Source organism: Ambystoma mexicanum, chromosome 3p (assembly GCF_040938575.1).
Source record: "Ambystoma mexicanum isolate Mex_15411 chromosome 3p, UKY_AmexF1_1, whole genome shotgun sequence".
NCBI classification, from domain to species: domain Eukaryota; kingdom Metazoa; phylum Chordata; class Amphibia; order Caudata; family Ambystomatidae; genus Ambystoma; species Ambystoma mexicanum.
The window spans coordinates 1,021,584,848-1,021,608,222 of record NC_090925.1 but is presented as its reverse complement, the minus strand read 5'-3'; the positions used below and the strand labels follow the sequence as shown (position 1 = coordinate 1,021,608,222).

Genomic DNA, 23,375 nt, shown 5'->3' with positions numbered 1-23,375 from the left:
ACTCTTATCCCTAAAAGGGCTATACCAGTATGTTCATTATTGCATACCTCCACTCCCTTGTATTGACTCTTGGACCTTTACTGGTTCTTGCTGCAGATTCCCAAATTTCTATTGGAATTCTTGCTCTTCCTCCTTTTGAATATGATCTAGTGTACAATAGTTGCACATTACCACGTTATCTCTTTGTAAATGTCAAAAAAAGGGGGAAAAAAAGCTTACCCAAATGGATATTCCCATCCACTTTCTTTGCCTCTTACTACCAAAAATTATTCTCTGTTTTCTGATCGGTGAATGTCACCCTGAAAAACAGAGTACTATCTCAGTTTTCCATATTAATCTTTCAAAAATGACCAGCCTTACTTCTCAATGCATTATATGTAGCGCATTGTGAGAAAAGAGGGACTTACTTTTGTCTCTAGGTGACATATTAGTTTCCTCCAAATAGATTGGCTTTGAATTCTTTTTCTTTTCGAATTTGATTCTATAAAACAAAGGCAAAAATAAAGGCTATATTACATATATCTGGTTCCCTACAACAGTATCTGTTGTCCCAAAAAACAAGCAAGATGGTGCGACAGTGGATATAAAGATCGGAAGAGATTGAGTCATGTAGGAAATGGGTGACAAGAAGTAAGGAAAAAATAATGGAAGAAAGAAAACAAAGGCGATGGGGAGGGAGCAGGATTCAAAGAAAAAATAGTGAGTGGGACGTTGAAACAAGCAAAACGAGAAACAAACAGGTCAAAGCCCTCGGAGGACAAGGCTTTGGTGTTGTGCGACACAGGTACGCAGGAGACACTGCCCGACAACATGTAGCACGCAACGCAACTTCCACGTTGCCGAGCCGAGGATTGGACCCTCTGCAGCAAAGCCGTTGCAGAACAAGGCTGCAGTGTTGTGCGATGCAGGTTCGCAGGAGCCACTGCCGTACGACACGTAGCACGCCACGCAACTTCCACACTCCCGAGCCTTTAAGAACCGAAGATCGGACCCTCTGAGGCAAAGTCCGTGCAGGATAAGGCTACTGTGTTTTGCAACACAGGAGATGCTGCCCAATGTCACGTAGCATGCAATGCATCTTCCACGCTCCAGAGACTTTAAAAACCGAGGCTCATACCCTCTGCAGCAAAGCCCTCGCAGGACAAAGCCTCGTATTGTGTGACGCAGGTACGCAGAAGACGCTGCCCAGTGACACATAGCATGCAACGCAACATCCATACTCGTGAGCCTTTAAGAAGGATCAGACACTTTGCGGCAAAGCCCTCGCAGGACATGTCCTTGGTATTGTGCGACACAGGTACCCAGGAGATGCTGCCTGACAATACATAGCATGCAACACAACTTCCCCACTCCCGAGTCTTTGAAAACCGAGGATCGGAACTTCTGTGGCAAAGCCCTCGCCGGACATGGCTGTGGTGTTGTGCAATGCAGATACACATGATACGCTGCCCGATGACACAAATCACGCAAAGCAACTTCCACGCACCCGAGGCATTAAGAACTGAGGATCGGATCCTCTGCTGCAAAGCCCTCGCAGGACAAGGCTGCAGTGTTGTGCAACACAGGTACGCAGGAGACACTGTCCAATGACACGTAGCATGCAACACAACTTCCAAGCTCCCAAGCATTTCAGAACCCAGGATGGGAAACTCTGCAGCAAAACCCTCACAGGACAAGGCCACAGTGTTGTGTGACACAGGTGTTTGACGGCAAAGGGGTAGCAGCACAGATTGCGAGCAGTGTTAATATCTCTGTCCATCAGCACCCATAAGCTAAGAAGGTGCAGGGAGGGAGAGTAGCTATGCTGCACTAAACGCAACTCCCCAGGCCTTGTGTGTCCTGCCCCTCTCTACCCTTCTCTGAGTGTGCTTCCCAGCAACTTGGGCACTGCTTCTCCCAACCTTGTGCGTCCTTACCCTCTCTACCCGTCTCCACGTGCGCTGCCCCCCACAACTTAGGCTCCTCTTCTCCCGGACTTTTGTTTCCTTCTCCTTGCTACCCATCTCCACGTGAGCTTTCCCGCTGCAACTTAGGCTCTGCTTCTCCCGACCTGGCACGTATTACCCTTCTATACTCGTCTCCTAGCTCGCTTCGCCACACTCATGGGTCCTTTCTCCTTTCTCTTCCTTCACTATCCATGTCGCCCTGCCAGTTGTTACTATTTATTGAACATTGTTTGAAATTCTCTTCTTACTCCTCTAGGTTCCCAGAGTTACTAGTGTTCTCTGTATGTTGTACTGTATTTGCATTCCACTCTCACTCTCTATTGTACTGTGCCTGTTGTATTGTATATTTGTTGCACTGTTTGCATGTCTCTTCTTACTCCTCTAGGTCCACCAGAGTTACTAGTGTTGTGTGTATTTCATACTATATATTTCCCCTCTCACTCTCTTGTTCCCCTCCCAGTGGTCTCTATTGTATTATCACACATTACTGCACTGTCTCCTTCTCGTTATCCCTCTAACTATTATTATTGTTGTTATAGTACTTTTTGCGCACTGTACCTGTCCTCCTCTTGTGCCTTTGCCCTTTGTGTGCCCCTAGTGTGAGACCCCCCTGCCACACCCCCTGCTTGGGCTGCCTCCTCTTTTGCTTTCCGCATCACACACCTCCATAGTGCTCTTGGTCTCCCCTATCTTCTCTAACTGTTATTCTATCTACTATCCTATTCCTCCCACTAAGTCTGGTAGGAAGACGATCAAAAGGGACATCCGGGTCTCCAACCCTGGCCTCCCTATCGCTGATACCTACACCAGTGCTTCCTCCAGACAGACCCTTACCAACATCCTCTTTGTCATTCCCTCTCCAGGCATATGGTCTCTGTTCTCGCTCCTTTTTCCTCCTCTCCCATTAATGGTGGCACTCGGTGGGAGGTCCTCCATGCCCCCTTTCGGCCCAATCTCCTCCTATATGATAGACACTTCCTATGTCTTACCAACTTACTTCCTTCGCCTGCTACTCCTACCTACACCTCCCTGCCTTCTCTGCCACCTTCTTCTTCCACCACCTCTTTGGCACCCTCCTCAGCTCCTCTGGCTGCTCTGCCTCGGCCCCTCTCTGGAATCCTCTTCTTCTTTCTCTCTGACTACTCTGCCATCTCGATCTTCCTCCTCTGCCCACTCTTGGGCACCCCAAACACTTCCGCAGGGCATACCTCATGTCTGTACCCCTCCACGGAAGTCTTTCAAATGTGGCAATCTGCTCCAAATCGCTACTCTTAACTCTCACTCTGCTGTCAAACACTCCTCTGACATCTGCCGACTCCTCAAAGAACTTGATCTGGATGTCCCCGGTCTCACTGAGATATGGTTCATAGTCAGCTCTGACACTGGAGTAGCACTGATCTTCCCGGAGTGGATCCCTGCTTCTGTCATTCCTACGCAATACTTCTCCTCCTTTGAATGCCTGGTCTGTGGGCTCTATATCTCTCCTGGCCTCTCTCTCACTGTGGCCACCAACTACAGGCCAACTGGCTAAGTCACCCTATTCCTCTCTAAGGGGCTGACCTCTCCTCCTGCCTCCTTGCCTCTACCTCTCCAATTATCTTCCTCAGAGACCTCAACATCAACTTGGACACGTCTAGCCCCTTCTCTGGGCTATTCTGCAGTCTCTGCGACTCCCTCTCACTCTCTATTCTTCCTTCTGGCCTGACACACTCTGCTGGGCACACCCTAGATGTTCTTATCTCGTCAGATATCTCCCTTTCCAACCCTCTCACCACGCCTCACTCTTAGAATGACCACTTTCTTCTCTCTGCTCACCTGTCACTCTCTGTACCCCAGGTAAAACCAACAGCAGCACTGCCACCCACCTTCTTGGTCAATCGGTCCATGAATTGTGTGTCAGTGGAGGCTTTCACCTCTACTTTCTCTCCTCCTCCTACTCCTAAGGCTGACTCACACTCTGACACAGCCCTCTCCAACCTCCATCTCTCAATCTCTAACAGTTTTGATGTCCTTACCCCTGTGATGAGGATCCGTCTGAAGCCCACGTCCAATTGCAACTCTTGGTATGATTCCGACCTCACCACCCTTAAACACAACTGTAGGGTGGCTGAGAGGAAGTGGAGGGCATCAGGCTCATCCTCCGACAAACTGGTCAGCCGCCTGCTCCAAGGCAATATAGACTCTCTGTACTGTCCAGGAAGAGAGCTTACATCCAAGCCTGCATCACTGCGGCCTCAAACAACTTGGTCTAACTTTTCAAAATCTGCTAAAGCCTGCCAATCCTTCTGCATTCTCCACCTCGCCTGTTCACTCTCAGGCCCTTTGCACTGCATTGGCTTCTCACATCACCACTAAAACTGAGGACATCCTGTCCATTCTCTCCTCTTCATCTCCCTCTACCATTCCCAGCCCCTCTCTGGCCGTCTCTACCCCTCCTTTCTCCTCTTTCCTGGTGTTCACTCCTGATGATGTTTCTAGATAAGTCCAATCTATGAAAGTCTAATCAAAGCAGGTGCTCCCCTGCTCCTCCAGAACCAACAAGGACCACATTGACACCCTCGCTCCATCTTTGGACAATTTCTGCAATCACTCTTTTGCCACTGGAACCTTCCCTTCCGACCAAAGCACTCCCTTGTGCATACCCTCCTCAAGAAGTCATCTGCCAATCCTTCCTCTCAAGCAAATTACCATCCAATATCCATCACTCTTTGCTGGGCAAACTCCTGGAAAAGCTGGCCATCTCCCAGCTTACTCTCCATACTGAATATGTTAGTTGTCTCCATGAGCACTAGTCTGACTTTAGAACAGCCATAAGCACGGAAACTGCTCTCCTGAACACCTGTACAAAATTGCTCTCTAATCTAGATGCTAACCTTCCTTCTGGCCTCATTCTCCTTGATCTATCCTCGGCTTTTGATACGTTCATCCACGCCATCCTGATCAATTGTCTATGTGACAACCTGGGCATCCTGGGTCAGGCCCTAGCCTGGTTTACCTCCTTTCTCTCTGATCGAGCCTCCCAGGTCCAACTTGGTCCTTTCTCTCTACCACCTCTCTCTCTACATGTGGTGTTACCCAGGATTCTAACCTCTCACCCTGGCTCTTCAACCATTACTAGGCAATTCTGGTCCACCTTATCTCTACCTTCTATTCCAATTTTCAGTGTTATGTGGATGACACTCAGGTCTCGTTCAGGCTCCCTTAAGCCTCCTCTGCTCTCTCGCTCATACTTGACTTTCTATCCGCGACTCAGGAATGGTGTGCCTCCAACAATCTCTGCCTGAATGCCAGTAATACTGAGATCCTTCTCATTGGGAACCCCTCTCCCGTTTTCCCTCTTTCAATCTGGTTGCCCACCCTGGGCCATCTACACACACCTTCCTGTGAGGCAAAGAACCTTGGGGTCATCTTTGACTCCAACCTCTCTTTCTCTTCTCACATCTCTGACATATCTAAGAAGTCACACTACCACCTGTGCATCCTCAGAGGTATTCTTCCTTTCCTCTCCTTCCCCCAGAAGCTCACTGTCTCCAGAGCCCTGGTTCTTTCTAGGCTGGACTACTGCATCAGACTCTTTCTAAATCTGCCTGACTCTACTCTTTGCCCTTTGCAACTAATCCAGAACAGGAATTGTCCTTGGCCTCAAGTCCAGGGATCATATCTCTCCAGCCCTGGAATCTCTCCACTGGCTCCCAGTGGCTGCAAGGATTAGGTTCAAGACACTATGCATTGTCCCCAAGTCTTTCTGGAGCTGGGGACCACACTTCATCCAACTCTCTCTACCCAAGCATCTTCCTTCTCAAGCCCTGTGTTCATCCACCTCCAACTCTCTAAGGGTCAGTTCCTTCTCCAGGAAGATAGTGGCGGGGTATACCTCTGTCCTTGGCTAGGGCCTCCCTCTGGAACAGACTCCATGCCTCTCTCAAACTTGAGCAGGAAGCAACAAAAGAACTTTGTCTTTGCTTCTCTCTCTCTCTCTCTCTCCCCCCTGATGTTCCTGTCTGCTGTGCTAACTGGTTACCTGGCCATCCACTGAACCTCACGGTCATCAGGCTCCTGAACGACCAATAGCCCCTTGCACTGCTTCCAGGCCTCCCACACACTTTGAGACTGTATCTGCAATCCTACAGTCCCCTGCCTCCCAGGACTTACTTGAGCAACCACCCTGGCAGCACTTTGCCACTGCACTCTCTCCCCACCTATCCCTTTGCACTGCTCCTCTCCCCCACCCTCGCACTTACACAATCTGAATGACACAAGGCCTAGTAAGATTGTATGTTTTGTCCTCACTCTGTCTACCCTTCCTTGTCTTGTCAAGACTAGAAACACTTGTATATCAGCGCGTTATAAATGACTTATATCATTTCATAAACTGGTGCGGGGGAGGGGGGAATACTGAGCACATTAATATTGTTTACGTAGATGGAATGAGATAAAATAATGTGAGAACAAAAGACAAATTGAGGTAAATGCAGCTGGAATGAGTGAAACAAAATAGAAGGGAAGCTTTATGAACAAAGTAGAAAACTACCTGTTGTGTGCCACCCCTTTAAGAAAATATGAGTCCCAGCCAGGGCTTGTGCAAATGGCACATGTCTGTGACCAGGTGACCAACACAGAAAAAGGGATGAGCGGTTTCCTGCTCATTAGTCAGAATCACCAGACTCCTACCTGATGCGTCATTATTTGTTGCACTGATTTTCCAGTCTGAGGGCGCTCTGAAAGACCCCCCACCGTGACATTGATCCTGCGAGGCACCATTGTACTTGTACTGTGCCTGTTCACCTGTGCTTAGCAGAGCCCCTTCTGGGAAACTGTGCATTGATGAGCCAGAGCCCATGCCGGCCAACTGAGGCTGCAGTATGCTGTGTTGGCCTGGGTGCTGCCAGGCCACGATCAGATCGTGTGCTCATGGTCTCACGTGGTGCTCCCTGTAACTGGGTGGATCTATGTTAAAATAACGAATCGCAAAAGCTTGAGTTACAAAAATGTGAAACCAACTTGTTTGCATTTTGTAACTCAAGCTTTTGGGATGTTCTTCTTTTGTTGCCCGCTCTACATTTCATATATGCGGGGGCAACTCCTGAAGCCAAAAATGCTGAACTAGGCAGAGGGGGACACCCCTGCAGCCCCCACTCAACTAGTTTGGCATTTTTGGATTCAACATTTTCTGCAATGCCGAATGTGCAACAAACACGTAAACAGCATTGTCTTAACGTAAATTGGTGCAATAATTAAGTGGACATGTTGGCTGCAGGCCCCTCCAACAACTACATCCCGGGACCCTGTGCCCTGGGTCCAGACACAACACTGCCTTAGAAAACGATGGAACAAAAAGGGAGAGATGAACGATACAATCGTGCAGTTAATACAAGCAAAGGCAAAAGAATAGCATAGACATGATGGAAGACAAAATAGGAGAAACAAAAAGAAGAAAAAATGCACGTAATACAGGCAAATGTAAAATAAGGTAGCATAGAAATGATGGGAAAAACACAGTTAATACAAGCACAGGTAAAAGAAGATAACATAGGGTGGACATGTCAAAGAATAATAACACACAGTAAATAAGAACAATACATATTGTACAGGGCAGGAAGCTAGAAAGCCAGAAATGGAAAGAAAAAGAGAACATAGAAAAGTATCCTGCATTGCAGAAAAGATAAGCAGGTAGGGGCACAGGGACATTAAAATGAGCTGAGGGTTAAAGTCCTTCACCTTTAAATACACCAGTGTAAGGGTCTGATTAATGTAATTTGGAGCACGGTGCAAAGTGACTTTGCAGTGCAAAAATACACTTTGCACTGCTCTATGAATCAGTGTGTTTGTGGGCAGTGCAACGTCACTTTGCACCTTGCTAAAAATTCCTTGCATCAGTCCTAAATCTTGCCCAGTCATAAAGGCATCCTCCTGGGAATCCCCCCATTGAAATGGTTCTTTCTGACAGTTTATGCCTCAGTTTTCAGAGCAGGTAGGCACACGGGAGAATTAAGTTATCATGTCCTTGCCCGTGCCTTCGTTGTTTTTGAATATGGAATGATAGCCGCCTCGTCCAGTAGTTGGCGGGGCCAGCGCTGCGCCCAGCGTCGCAGCTGCTAGGTCCCTTCCTGGATTGCACGCTGAGCCTTCCCTCGTGCTGCGGCTCTACGTGGCAGGATCGGTTCCACGCTCCTGTCTAAGGCAGGCCGCGCATGAATGTTTAAACAGGCTCGCTCTCGGAGACGAGCGCAGCATTTGCTGAGCCAAATGCCAGCAGAGGGGTCGCGGGCGCTCCCCCTCGCGCGGTTCGCTGGCAGCATGAGGCGCATCTGCTGTGCTCGCGGCACTGCTGCTTGTTCCTTGTATTCCCGTGCAGCAGGCCAGGGTCTTCGCCTCTTTCATGTCAGAGGGTGTTTATCTGCGCAGGGTATCAGGCATTCATTCTGCACACAGAAGTGGCCGGCTTCCTCGCCAACGCTCGCTGTGATCGTGTCCTTTTGGGAGGCAGGGGAATGGATGCAGAGGTTTGGCCTAGCCGGCGGCGGGCTTTGGTCCGCGGTTGGATTTACTAGGCCGGGCTCGGGCGCAGCCGCGCGCAGGTGATTCATCTCGTCTTCAGAGTACACTGGGAGCTGCGCCGGGAATGGCGCGAGAGGCGCGGGACGTTCCAGGCCGGTGGCTATTACCGCTGATTCATGGCACCTGAGCATATTCCATCACGCGCTGCACGAGGGCTGCTGCAGCCGCATAGCCTTGGTTGAAATAGAACTCTGCCAGGCCAGGTTTTGTGCAGCTGGCATTGAGGACGTGTCTGCTATCAATAAGTCATGGAGCAGCCGTGCAAGCCTGGATGACTAGTCTTTCTTTCCTTCCTCCAAGTTCACAGCACTACATGTATGTCACCATTTCCCCCTCCCTTTGTTGTTCCTTATTCCCCCTTTCCATACATTCACTTCACTTTCCCCACACACGTTGATTTCCTCTTATTGCCCCCCCCCTTCTCATTCTCCAATGTTCTCTCCTCCCATGCCCTCTCCCATCTCTTCATTTCACCTCCTTTCACCATTGGTCCCCCATTTCCTAGCCACAGTCCTCATCATGTCATCGTATCATTCACTCCCTTGGCATGCTTCCCCATGCACACCATCCCTGCCCATTCTCTTCCGTCCAGCTAGCTCTGGCGCCTTTCTCTATATTTTATGCATGTATTATTTTACTTATTGGTGTTTTATATCATGCTAAATTGCTATATAGTGCTTCATAGAGCCACCGAGGAAGGAGGGGTTGCCATGGTCGTTCGTAGTAACCTAGAGGTTGTATTCCAGATCCACATGTGGGACAGGGTGAAAAGGGCACAGCAAGCACAGGGAAAGTGACAAGAGAGGGAGGGGTTGACAGAAGACATCCACAACAGCCCAGATCGTGTTGCAGATCCCAATGGTCGACAAAAAGAGGAGAGTACAAGCATAGAAAAAAAAACAATAAAATGAACTGCTAGTGTACCTTTGCTACAACCGGGGGCCACATTCCATTCCTGAAAGAAGAATGGTGGGAGGGGAACCTAGTGACAGATGAATTGGGGTTTACGGGGTGTCGAGGGGAGCAGCCATATGCATACATCCAATGACATTACATATTTGTTAGTATTGAGTCTTCATGAGTGACTGCAGTAGAGCCCTCAGAGAAGTGGTGATTGGGATGCTGCGGGGATGACCTGCTATCAAGGCATTTTGGAGTTCTATGGAGTGGTATGTAGATGCAGGCAACGGGTGGGTCCATCGTGCAGCAGTGGGAGGGTGGGGATGGTAGAGAAGTGCTATCGGATAATGGGACGTTCCTTGAAGACCAAGGTCTGCCATTCCTTCCTGAAGTGTAGGAGAGATGTGGCCAATCAGATATCCGTTTGTATGTTACCTCAGAGTCCAGGTGTATAGCAGGACGAGGCCTGCTGTGTGGTTCTTTCCTTTTGACTGGCTTCTTATGTTTTCTCCTCTTGCTTCCCTTTATTTAATGGCCTCCGCTGTTTGTATTTGGCAGACCCAAAATGTCCCTGCCAACTGAGCGATAGCTCAAAGACTCTGCGTAGCTCTTGGCATTGAGGATGCAACCTGTTCCTTTATGGCACCATGAGACATTTTTGGGAAAGAAGGAGATATTCCTGCTTGTGGGGACATGGGAGTATGTTGGGGAGATGAAGGCTATTTATCGTTTTCGGGGCAGAGATAGTTATATCTCTTTTGCTCCCAGAACAGATCTAATTTGCCTTTCAAAAGACTATCATTGCTACCAGGGACAGCTGGTTGGTTGTAAACATGAAAACTCAATGAGTCCATGAATCCAGCAAATGCCAGCTCTTAGTTGAAAAAAAGCCCCCGCCCATACAAAGTGGACACGCAGCTAGCATTGCACAACTGATGTGCAATATTTAGACATGTTTACCCCCTAGAAATGTGACATTCTATTTAAACATGAAAATGACCGAGCCGCAAGAAATGGAATGTGCTGGAGTTGAATGGACTTTGCACATGGGAGAGGTGTGTCGTGTGTCACTGCATGTGCACTGTGACAGACCCAAAATCCCAGGCACTGCTGAATGGATGTGATGAGTCAAGCATCGATCCCTGCCGAATGCGGGAATAGATAGAAATGGCCCGGGAAAATTCCACTCGCTGTAGCAGGATCACGCCGCTATTGCCCTCAGCCCTTCCTGGCTGCTCAAAGTGAACCTCTAAGCCGGGACTCCGGATGCTCTGAGTGTGTTTGTTAGCAATGCCTGCTGCTATGGATGCACACGTTTCCCACCTTCCTTCACTTCGCTGTTTCCTTTCTTTCCTTGCCAAGCTCACATTGCATTCTTCCCTGAGGAGTTTCTTGAGTCGTGCCCGATCTCTTTTCTGATTCTGAAGCCCACTTGAGTCGTGCTCAGACTCTCCTGCCAACTTTTCGCTCCTGCTGCTGGCTCTGATCTGCACTGCTCACCTTGATCTGAACCTGGCCATATTAGCGGCATCCTTGAATTGAGGATCACCTACACCCATGTCCCTATTCTTTGTATGATGCTGATTCGAGCATCTACTGTCCTTTCTGACAAGACGGCCAGTGCCATGATTCACACTATATGAAAAGATAAAATACATACATTTAAAATAAAATGTTACATACTGCTGTCCACTGTACATGTTCTTTCACTAGCCCCGGTGAATAGAACCATCTAGTTGATAGCAATTTTGCGGGGACACTAAGAAGCACAAAATTGTCATTTTGAAATGTGCTACTGAACATTTCTGAAAAAGCAACTTACAAGGGAAAATATGTAGTATTTTACCCATCTGCCTCTTTAAATAATTATTTTGATCCACACATCACTGTCAATTTCTCATCTCCAATGCCTGCTGAACCACCATGTCCGAGCCACACAGACCTGTTTTATCTTAAGTTATCCAATATTTATTCTGTGCCCATCACCTAAATGAAGTACATTCCTTTGTGGTAGATGGCTTTCAATCCTTAGACGCAATATAGGCAGTGGAAATGGAATGATGCCACTACAGAAGCAAACTACAACCGTTTTAAATAAGCACACATGCTACAAAGGTATTGCCCAAATTGACCTTTCACAATTGACCTTTTCACAATTGACCTAATTATAGTGGTCCTAATTGACCTTCTGCACAATTAACCTTTATATTATTTGAGTTATTTTATATATGTATTGGGTTGGTTTTGGATTATAAATAATATAAGGGGATTGGTTGGGGGGGTTGCGGTGGGTTTTCCCCCCCGCATATATGTCCTAATTGACCTTCTAAGTTAAGTCAATTCTCCCGAGGTCAATTCTCCCAAGGTCAATTGTGAAAAGGTCAATTAGTATACAACCGCTACAAAACATACGTATTTGTGCCACAATATGTCCTATGTCTTGTTGCAGAATTTGGAAATCAACACCATTATATATCATTGGGGGTCTGGTTAATGTGTTCACCCTGATCCGTGTCAGCAACTCTTTTCACCTGGTGGCCCATTGCTGTCCAAGGAGTATCGCTACTGTGTAACTCTGATGACTGCATATGCCCTCATTCTTACCTTGTTGCTCACTCCGGTCATTGAGCTACATCTGATACCTACTGCTGCATGTCACCGGTTTCTATGCCTTGTGCTCACTACAGCATCTCCTTCTCTTATTTAGGAAGTTGGCAAAGAAGCAGAAGGAGACTCAGACCAGCACCCAGAGAGAGATGGGCCCTGTGGCATCAACAGACAAGAGCCCCGCCAAGCTGGGTCCGGCCGCCCAGGATGAGGCCTTCTCCTCCAGCTCTCAAGACATGAACGGATTCAGTAAGTTGTGTTTGCTGACAGTGTGCCTCCCCCATGCGTGTGTGAAAGGGCTACACCACTGGCAATCTGTCTCTTATCCTTAGAGAGACTTTCAAAATGGAAGCATAACATACAATAGACCACAGTTGGTGGAACACATGAGGAATGAACTGACAATGCAGGTGCTAAATCTGGATTGAATTATCAAGCTCGGTGCAAAGGCTTCATAAAGGTGGGGGGGAATTATTTTCTTATACTGCTCCACAAAGTGCAGCCAGTTTGTTTTTACTTAATGCTACACATGTATACTTTAGTTCTTTCAAAAAATACGAGAGAGGGGCGCCTGCTACTTTTTTTTTGTATTTTTCTAAGGAACTTGGGGTCGGTCACCCTAAATTACCTGGGGGCAACCAGACGTGGACTCCCTGCTCACTGTGCTCAGAGAGGCACAGCTTCACCTCACTGATGAGGCCCAACAAGGCTGAAACACGTGTATGGGGTTGTTGTTGGTACTCTTGTTCAGAGAGGAATTGCCATAGCATTTCGGTGCTGGACTGCCCATGTGGGAAGGACAAAGACTGATATGCAAATGGATATTTCCCATCTGTGAAAGGTACAGTGAGCACAAAGCAGATGGCTGCGAACTCTCAAAGTGGTTAATAACCACTGAACAGGTTATCATGCCGTGTTCTTTTGAGAGAGGGGCACCTGCTACCTTTTTTGTACTTTAGTTCTTGGTCTGAAATAGTCATGGTGATCCAAAGAGATTTATTTCAAAACCATTTGCTAAAGTCAACAGATGTTTTACTTAAATTCAACCATTAAGTTGTTTAGCTATTCTTGAAAGGAACCAACCTAAAGAATACCAAATCATGATGGCATCTTAATTGTAGTTCTATTGTTTCCAAGAGATGAATTAATAATGTTTTGTTTCTACCTAAGATTAACCTATTCTTAGTTGCTGTATTGCATTTTAAACCATTGAGATGTGACTGAATATCAAATATTATAGCGAAGTATCCATTTCTGTGATTGCTGATGTAGCCTGGAAAGCGCCTGCTTCATTGCATCCATGTTTGCCTATGTCATACACAACTCATTCTACTGGTACCACCCGGGTAAACAGCAACACTTTGCATTCTTGGAATGTTTCCTACACTTTTGCTATTTTAAACGTGAACCTGCACATTCCAGCATGATGGGAGGTTGCAGGTAAAATGCTAGACATGACACTGGGCCCTTCCAAGCTATGTTTCTTTAGAGTAAACGTCTGAACCCACATGTATGACTACGGACATATATGGAAGGGCCAAATATCTGGAAGGCCCAAATATCCTAGGAATATGATATTCTGCTTCCCAAGAACGGAGTGATCTAGTGGATCTGTGAAAGAAAATCAACAGCCTCTCAGGGTCCATGCAGATTGTTCACATACACATATACATATGTGGATAAATGTACATGGATATACATCACCAGCTAAATGATGATGTGTGGAGCTTGAAAAATAAACCCTCCACCATTTAATCAAAATCACACACAACACAGTACCATTCACTAACCACTGCCCTGTAAGTGATTGACAGTTTCCTGTAGCAGAAGACCTGCATTAAGGTAAATGTGCTTACCCACAATGCATTGTGCATGTGGCTCTATACTGGCAGCCACTGCGATTGGTAGTGGGGTAGGTGTGAGTGTGCATCGCGTAATGGCATAATGTGGATGACTAAATCAATATATATGTTTCCTGGTTACAATCACTTTAATGTTAGGGTGAGCCTTGTGAAAAATGAATGGTGCACCAAGCCCAATGTGAATTATCTTCTTAGTGTTTTGAGCATATAACTATTTTATCACATACATTTTTGTGAACTATCTGAGGTCGTTATATTCCCAGAATGCTCTTTGATATTACACAGAATTGTTAAGGGAAACCTTGTTGATGCTGTTGTTCCCTTCCCCATTCTCACATTGTTATATTGAAAGAGTACTGCATGGGTGTTCTAGAGTGTCCATCTTGGAATGATCATATCCTTTCAGAAAATGATTTATATGATTATTCTCAGTTTTTATAATATGCTTTGCACAGTAAGAAAAGTGTAATATTTGTATTGCAACTACAACATTTGCTAGAAGTGATCATTACAAATTAATAAAGACATCATTTTTAAAAGAGCCAGTTTATTATGCCCGCACCGTTAAATATTTTTCTTTTCAGGTATCTGTTTTTGCAAAGAATACACACCATTGGTCTCTTTCAGAATGTAGCAACTTCATGAAAACGGTTAATCGGATTCTTTTGTTAGCAGCAAAGCTGTGTTTAATTGTGTGTGCTGGTACTGATTGCACAGATACCAATTTACAAACAATTAATCATAATACAAACAGTTGTATAACTTGCAGGGTTGTCTTGAGGTTCCAACAAGGGCTGTCATTCGACTTTACCTCACAAAGCCTATACACCTTCTCCTACAACTCCCCCATATGGAAAATGCCCCCTCAGTGTGTTGGTGGTATTTCTCCAGGACACACACGATTAAAATAAGTCTCCAACAATGAGGTCAGTCCACACGGTGGGTGATGCCTATGTAGCTGTTCATTCTTTTATACTTTTAAACATCAGAAACACAGCACCCCATCTGCCCCCCTTCCTCCTTCCCTCTTTTTAGATATCTGTGTCGCAACTGCTGGTTTTGCTCTACTTCATACATGGCAGGGCAATGCAATTTTCACTGGCAGAGAAAGAGAGACAGATGCCTGGATGGGGGCAATGCACTTCTCGAAAGCCTCCCATCGTCCTCCCTTGTGCCCTTGAGAGGTGTCCTACACACAGCCACGCGCCTCATCAAGGGTCCATGCAGATACAACCACATCACCCCGGCCCTCATCAACCTTCACTGACTCCCACGAATACACACATCACCTTCAAGTCTTGCTGCATCATCTATAAGGCATGTGCCCTCAAGTCACCCAGCTACCTAACAGAGAAACTCTCTGGCATACAGTGCACCACCACAAGCCAGGACATGTGCAGACTTGAAATTCGCCTCTGCAAAAAGAAAAGTACCATGAAACAAGCCTTCTCTGCCTATGCCCCCAAGACTATGGAGCCTCTTCCCCATTGGCATCAGACTCGCCACCACGCTCCTTCAATTCAAAAAAGCACTCAAGACCCCCCTCTTCAAGGAGTCTCGCCTCCTCAACACCTAGGCCATCACATAGCCCCCGATGCCACCGGACTCGCTAGAGGCCGCCCGCACCTCTCCTCCCCACCACCCGGTACAGCTGTACCCCTCCTCTGTCCCCTTCTGTATCCTACCCCCGCTGTATATCTTTTCTGTTGTTACCACTGAAAAGTGTTCCATTATGTATCTGTAATGTTTCTGTAAAGCGCTCCTTTATGTATCTGTAATGTTTCTGTAAAGCGCTCCTTTATGTATCTGTAATGTTTCTGTAAAGCACTCCATTATGTATCTGCATTGTTGTGTACCTCTGTAAAGCACTCTGTTGCTTCTCGAAGCTAGGTCTGTGCTCAATAATAATAATAATAATAATAAGTCAACACAGGCTACTTGCCTGTTTTGGGAGTGGCATGGCAGCCTGGTTTTGAAGGTGCATTTTAGATGCATTGGAATACATTAAACAGGCAGCTCCAGAATTCAGTTCTGGACTCCCTCTTTTGTCCCAGGCCTGTTCATAATTTGGGCACCGTGTTCAAGGTTGGGAATCAGTGGTCCCATGCATCTGCGTCAGAACACATTCAGCGAGCATCTCTGAGGTCCTAGACTGATACTACCATTTAGCTGTCCCAGGTTTTGCAGACTTTAGGAGTGGTGGGCCCCTCGGAGGTCTAAAGTGCACTGGGCCAGCACAACGTTGCAATCATAGTACAGTAATGGAATCCAGCACTGGGTTCTCACATTCTGCGCAGCGCTATTTATAGTTCTGGATCGCTGCGACAGGCTGCAAGCATAGGCGTTCTAAAACCGAGTCAGAACTCTTTCAATGAGCAGCTCCACAATGTGGTGCTAGATTCCCTTGGTGTGTAGGGATAATCAGTGTTTCAGTTCAGTGCGCCAGGTTGGGATACACAATATGTATGGGATATGTTCTGCTCAGGTCCCATGTCAATCGCTCCAATCTAAATAATTCTGCCAAATACCTCAGTAGCAATTGGAGTTGTCTGCTTATCGGTTGAAGAGACTTATTACACAGGAGAGCTGTGGGCATAGGCAATCATCAAGGGAGTGGTGAGGATAGTCCTCCCATCTACTCTGCACTGACATCTGCCATTGTATGCACATGCTATCGCTTTTGCTTACAGGTATTATTTCTGCAATTCTTATGCTTTGAAACGATTTGATTGCACCAATAAGTGTGCTGTATGCTTTGTTCACAGCAACATCTTGTCACAGCCCATTTGACACTTACTACCAGAAGCCTTATAATCACCAGCTAGTAATGTTGCCTCGACAATTTCTGTATATTTGTTTTCATATCTTCTGTGTATTTGCTTCTAATTTCTATGTCTTGTTTTCTCATATCTTCTGTGTATTTGCTTCTAATTTCTATTTCTTGTTTTCTCATCCAGCAGCATCATCCCCTTGTTCATTTTCTGTCCAAAGCAAAACTCTTCAGAGCAAATCGCTTTTGAATTCCTACTACTCAGGTATCCGTGTGTATTTTTTGTCATCCTGCTGTGTTCATGAATATCACACACTCTTGTGCTGATGGCTATTAACTCGTGTTTCTTGATGTGCTCTTTCCCCATCTCGTTCTTCTTCTCATCTCGTCTTGGCTTGGCTTGTGGTGGATGGTCATCTATTATTCTACAATTTAACCACTTCCCAAAGTCTCCTCGGATACTGTCCCATCAACCACTCTCATAGGTAAGAAAAGTGATCATGCTGCAGTTGGTCCATAAAGCCCCCTTGTCATGGCTTTGCCTGTGGTAGGTTTTGGGTTCTACACCTGGCTTAAGACCTTGCTCCTTAGCCTAAAATGTATGTATGCACTGTTGACAAACCACACCATTGAAGGGTCCATGATCAGCCAAGTGCATAAGGCATTGACAGGCATATGTCCATCATGTGATGTTCATGAAGTGTTGCAGTTCTGTAATGAAAGGTGTGGCAACTGTGTGGAAGCATCATTGATGGTGGTCGAGTTAGCATCTTCTTGTTTGTAGTGAATACGGATATAGAAGTGGGAACCCATGTTTATGCAACACACTAATCCTCTGTGTGCAAGAGCCTGTCTCTGCCTCCACACTTTGCAGTTCCTGTGAAAAGAGAGAGCATACAAATAGTGCTTCCCCACACTTGCACTGGAACCATCAAAACATTGGGACATCTTTGGTTCTTTCTCAGACCCCCACACTTTTCCTCACCATGTGCTCCGTTAACCAAAGGCTCCTTCTCATAACCCATCATGTGCTCCCCTAAGCATAGGATACTTCTCATAACCCACCATGTGCTCCCCTAATGAGAGGCCTCCTTCTCATAACCCACCATGTGCTCCTTTATGCATAGGACACTTCTCATAACCCAACATGTGATCGATCCCCTAACCATAGGACACTTCTCACGGCCTATCATGTGCTCCCTCAACCATAGGACACTTCTCATAATCCATAATGTGCTCCCCTAACGTGAGGCTTCGACTCATAATGCATCATGTGCTCCCCTGACTATAAGGTCATTTTCAACCATCTCCATTCACATTTATCACAAGCAGTTACCCACGTATACAAGGTAACCAACCGTCAAGTGGCATCATTTCCCAGGCCTTACTGGTGAATACTAGCCCGCAGAGCTCGGCGCTCCATACCCTGCAGGAGCTAAGCTATATAACATCCACTACTTATCCTGGCTGGCTTGTCACAGTTATTTTCTGAATAGGTTCAGTCTGTGAAGCACAAAAAATGTATAATATCAAAAACATAAAGATACATATCTGTGTCTGAAGGACACATCCTGCATCAATAGCCCAGTAGCACTGGAGGCATGGATGCAAGAGTGAGTGAGTTATTGAGCATTTGGCAAACTTTCCATGAGCAATTCTAAAGATGTCCTTGCCTGCATGTGTTTTCCTCTTTGGACATGCAGCATGCAACCCCAACACTCTCTCACGCGAGTTGCACAACATGTTTTAAGATGCTACTACCATGTGTATCTCACTTTCTGAATCGAGAAGCTGTGGTCCTGACGCTGCAGTCCAGGGATGGCATGTCACCAAAATGCCAGACGTAGCGGAAGTGACATCACACAACCCTTGAACTCCTGATGACATCAAAGGAAGTGATGTCATTTAAACCCACCCCGAAGTGATATCGCGGGAAGCGATGGAACACGACCTTTCACCCCTTGACAAACCAGGAAGTGGCATCACGTAGCATTGTACACTACTAAACATATGGTTACAATATCACTATAATGTGATGTACATTTCATACAAGAATGGATTGCCATATGCATCATTAAGATCAGTGTGTATATGCCCATGTTACCAAATTACTGTGAATGCAAGCAGATGTCCATGACCAAATAATAATGATGTGTTATTATATAGCACTTACGCTTAAGCACTTTATGTAGAAAAAATATACACCCAATATCACCCAAACTGTGTTGGTACTCCTTTATCAACCTCAGGAGGATGAAAGGCTGAGTTGAGGTGTTTAAGAACAGACTAAATCAGTGACTCACCCCCTGAAGTGTGCCTGAAATAAACCTTTCACGAGTCTAGCAATTATTGTATAGAATTCCAGAAAGACACATTATTTGGTGTTCCTATTCTTTCTTATTTCGGGTCAGTGCTGAAAGTGTTAGACTTGTGGCATTCCTGTTCTTTTTTTTAGGAGTCCTGAACAAGAAAGCCAGCCACTCCAGAAGTAAAGAGCCACAAGGTGCTGGCCTCAGCCCAGGACCTTGCATTAAAAAAAAAGAAACATTTTTTCAGAGGTAGCAAGGGAGACCACAGTGGTAGCAAGGGAGACCTCAGTGGTTGCGAGGTCGCAGTTGCGACCTCTGGCGACCCCTAAATGACGTCCCTGCTGCAGTCATCTCATTCCAACAACTAAACCTGTGGCTGATCTGGTCCATTTAGTAGGAGTTGTTAGAAATAGTCCCCTTCTGCTTTCCATCACCAGAATAGGCAGCTGTATACCTACCCGCTCAACAGAAAATGTTCTCCATGGTGCAAACCACAACCCACCCTCAATGATCATGCAAGATGCCTGCATCTAGGCAGGGGGTGTAAACAGTAGGGGGTGATTCACTTCTGCTGATCTCAGGAGGCACTCCATGATCTGTAATATGCTTGCACTAAGGAGGTCCTAGTCAGTCCAGTTGAGATATGGAACCCATTCCTGTCTGCATCCACAGATGTTGGATTCTACCCCACTTATCGACACTACACATTCTATGGTTTGGTTTACAACCGCACCATGGCTGACCTTTACGGATATGTGTGATGGAGCAGGTAGGCCTTAATTTTCGTGCAATCCACTTTATTTTTATTTGTGCGTGTCTTTGTTGATCTTAGCAGGTGACTTTGATGCAGAATAATGTGTACTGTACGCAGAGGGGGGTTGCTGGATGGATCCTACTGATAGTCCCATCCTCTGGAGACGCACACAGTCCTTCGACCATTAAACCTTTTCTTATGAGTCCCCTGAATAGTGAGGACTCATTTGCACTGTAGGGGTGGCAGGGAATCTCTCTATGACCCTGCTTAATACAAATGTGTGCATCGCACAAGCCAAAAGGTGTCAGACAAACGTGTTATTGCCAAATAAGAAACACAATGATTAATTTAACAGCAGGGTGACTTTTGAGAGACATCATGCTACCCCTGTCAACACCATCGAAATACCTGTAACTGCCTCCATAACCCCTGCTTAAGAGATTGCAGAGGAAGTGCAAGATGGAAATAACAGGGTGATTTCAAGCCCTGTTTACTTTCGTCAGTATTTCCACATCCTTGTCATTGCCCTCACCTTCCTGTAGCCTTTTGATACTGAGGTGCTGGGGGAGTGGCAAGAGGTAGTCCGAGTTGCCAATCTTATGTTGGTGAAGTGCAGGTGGCAGGCAAGCGGTGGGCAGGCCATTTAGAAGCACAAGGAATATGATGGTAGCAACTTCATTTGTCAGGATACCAATTACTTATGTTGCTTACTGGAGCATGCTGGCTGCGCTTGACATGATTGCATCAATTATGTGCAGCCGTACATTACATGGGATTACTAATACCATGCATATGGTGCAGTGTATTTCACTAGAGGGGCATTTGAGGCTGTGCATGGAATATGAAGGCAGAAACTGACATGTGACACTGCACATTACACATGGTGCTTTCCACTATGATTACGGGGCATGGGTTGCTTTTTGTGGCATTACTGTGACATTGAAAGCCATGTTTGCCATATGATGGCAACAATTAGATATGTGCCTGGGAACATTTTTTATGGTGCCTTATGCTAAGCATGGAATGCATAAGCTGCATGTAATGAAATTGAAGGGGCATTTGAGGCATCACTTACCCTATTATGGTGGGAATAAGAAATGTTAGGCTGCTCCATGCATATGGTGACTATACTATGTATATGAGGCATTAGCTTACATCGTATGGCATTACTGGCCCATTTGAAGCTACAATTATCAAGGCATATCATAGCAGTATTTGCATATTGAGGGCTGCACTTTGCATAGTGTTAAAGTTTCTGCCATGTGAGGCTTTCATTAGCATGTAATGAGCACATGAAGTTGCAATGACACGTAAAGGCAGTGCCCCTGTCTTATGCCGATTCTACAGTGTGTATCACGGTCACTCCATGGCTCCGCCTATGGCACACCGAGGCAGCACCTGAGTTAAAATGAGGTTCCTAACTGAAATAGTATTCGATCTGCATAAGAAGCTGTTTACTATGTTATCAGGCCTATTTAGGTACCTTTACATCTGGGAGACTTCCAGCAGAAATTTAGCTAACATGAGCCCTGCATTGCTTAATGCATCGCTTTGAAATTTTTGCACAGCTTCTACCTGTTCCCATATTGTTCCTATATATTTCGTCTACTGTTGAATATCATGCAACTTTCAAGTCCTTCACAGAAGGCCATACATTTAGAACTAAACCTTGATCAGTGGCTCAAATCATCCACCATTGGAGTGTGTCTGGAGCCATGCAGCTCCAATTAGCACTTCAGCTTTCCAGAACCCAAACACGAGTTCCTTGGAATTGGGTAACAAAGAGCATGTGTTTAAAAAAAAAAGGCTTTCAAAATGGCAGATTCAAGACCACTTTATTTTGAATGTGTTTAGAGCGCCAAGACACCCAGGAGGAGGTGAACGTGTACCCTACAAATGCACGTGCTATTTTATATTTATTTATTGCATTTATTATACACCCAAACCCGAGGGTGTCACGGTGTAGTTACAGACATCTTTGCATAAATGGAATCAGTTACAATCAATACATTTGCACCTGGGAACACAGGGTTCACTATACATCAGTCAGATATTGACAATGGGTAGTCACATGGTGTGCCATGTGAACAGAAGTTGGCTGCCTAAAATGTATTGAAAGGCCACATTTTTAAGGACTTCTTGAAACACTGATGAGAGGGCTCATTTCTAGTGTTTAATGGGAGTGTGGTCCAAGTTTTTGGAGTCATTACTGGGAAACTGCTTCCCTCTGCTCTGGAACATGCATGACTCCCAAGTGTAAACGTATGCCATCCAACACCAAAAAGGCTGATGTATTGTATTGTCCTTAGTTGGTACTATAGACTTAATACCAGTGGTGTTTCCTAAACTTGAGACAGTGACTAAGCGTAGTTCACACAAAATTACAACAACCACATTTATACTTTTTTTTGGATTCCCTTAATTTTACCTTGACCATCAGCACATCTTCCGAGGATCTTGCATTATGATACCACCATAAACCATCCTCGGCCCTTGATTCTGTTGCTCCGAAGAGGATTTGTGAATCTGTCTTGGCGGCTACGACCACACAATCCAAGTACACCAGAGAATTGCATATCTTGCGGGTTCCAAAGAATATGCCAATCGTTCAAAATACTCATCCTGTAATGTTCATAACAAATCGTATAATTTGTGTGATAGGCTATATAAGAGTATGGTTGTCCCAGAAAGAAAGCAGTATTTGAACAATCTTATCACCTAGGATGCTTCCAGTTCTAAAGAATTGTTTCTGATTCTAAGGGAACTTGGGAGTCCTGATGACGGGGCATCAGAAATGCTTGTTAAGGATCAAGATTCATGCATTAGCATCCAACAAGCCCTCTTTATGAAAGTTTCTTCTTTTAAAGCAGATATTACTCATAGGAAATCTGGCTTACCCCTGCCACCTAACTCTCTGCCATTGGCTAGGCCTGCACCTCCCATCTTTGATTTAAGGGAAGGGACGATCTCGGAGGTGGAGAATGTGATTCATCCTTTAAAACCAGTAAAGTGCCTGGGAGATCCATGCCATTCTTGGATTTTCAAAGATTGCGTGGATGCTCTTGCTCCCCTGATTACCGACTTTGTGAATGTATTTTTCTTGTCAGCGTCTGTACCTATTTGCATCAATCAAGCATGAATTACTGCTTTGATAAAAAAATAAAAACAATCCCTTCGATCCTAATATCCCTACAAACTTCAGATCAATTACGAGTTTTGTACTCAGGATACTTGTTCATCGGGCTTACTTATTAGCTCATTAGCAGAGCATGTACTTCTTGGTTCAATGCAACCTGGATGCAGATCCTATCATGGCACTGAATCAACTTTTTTAGACTTAAAAGCCAATATGACACAAATCACGGAACATGGTACAATGTCTCGCCGTATTCTTTTATATTTATCAGCAGCATTTGATCTTGTTGATTTTAACATATTATATAATAGAGTTCAGTTTACTGCTTTTCTTTCTGAGGGGTCGGCTGACTAAGATGTGTCTTTCATATTGGGCCGTTTGGCAAGAGTATTTCACAATATGTGTACGGCAGCACCTGTTGAGCTGCTTTGTGGTGTTCCTCAGGGATCCTGCACATTGCCTACTCTTTTTAATCTTTTTATGAAAGCTTTATTGGACATTTTAGATGAGGAGTGCATTTTATACACTAATTA

At 45.6% G+C, this 23,375-nt stretch overlaps 1 protein-coding gene across 19 annotated transcripts in view; it reads left to right on the top strand.

Annotated features, from left to right (window-relative positions):
- The window catches only part of PTPRT (protein tyrosine phosphatase receptor type T), a 2,174,878-nt gene that overhangs the window by 1,785,026 nt on the left and 366,477 nt on the right, over window positions 1–23,375 (top strand). For 18 of the 19 annotated variants that reach the window (XM_069652359.1, XM_069652364.1, XM_069652360.1 and 15 more), the window contains 3 exons: window positions 12,112–12,260; window positions 16,831–16,908; window positions 17,093–17,128. In XM_069652359.1, coding sequence (XP_069508460.1) covers window positions 12,112–12,260; window positions 16,831–16,908; window positions 17,093–17,128 — 263 coding nt within the window. The remainder of the gene's footprint in view (window positions 1–12,111; window positions 12,261–16,830; window positions 16,909–17,092; window positions 17,129–23,375) is intronic. The other variant, XM_069652348.1, reaches the window with a different exon arrangement.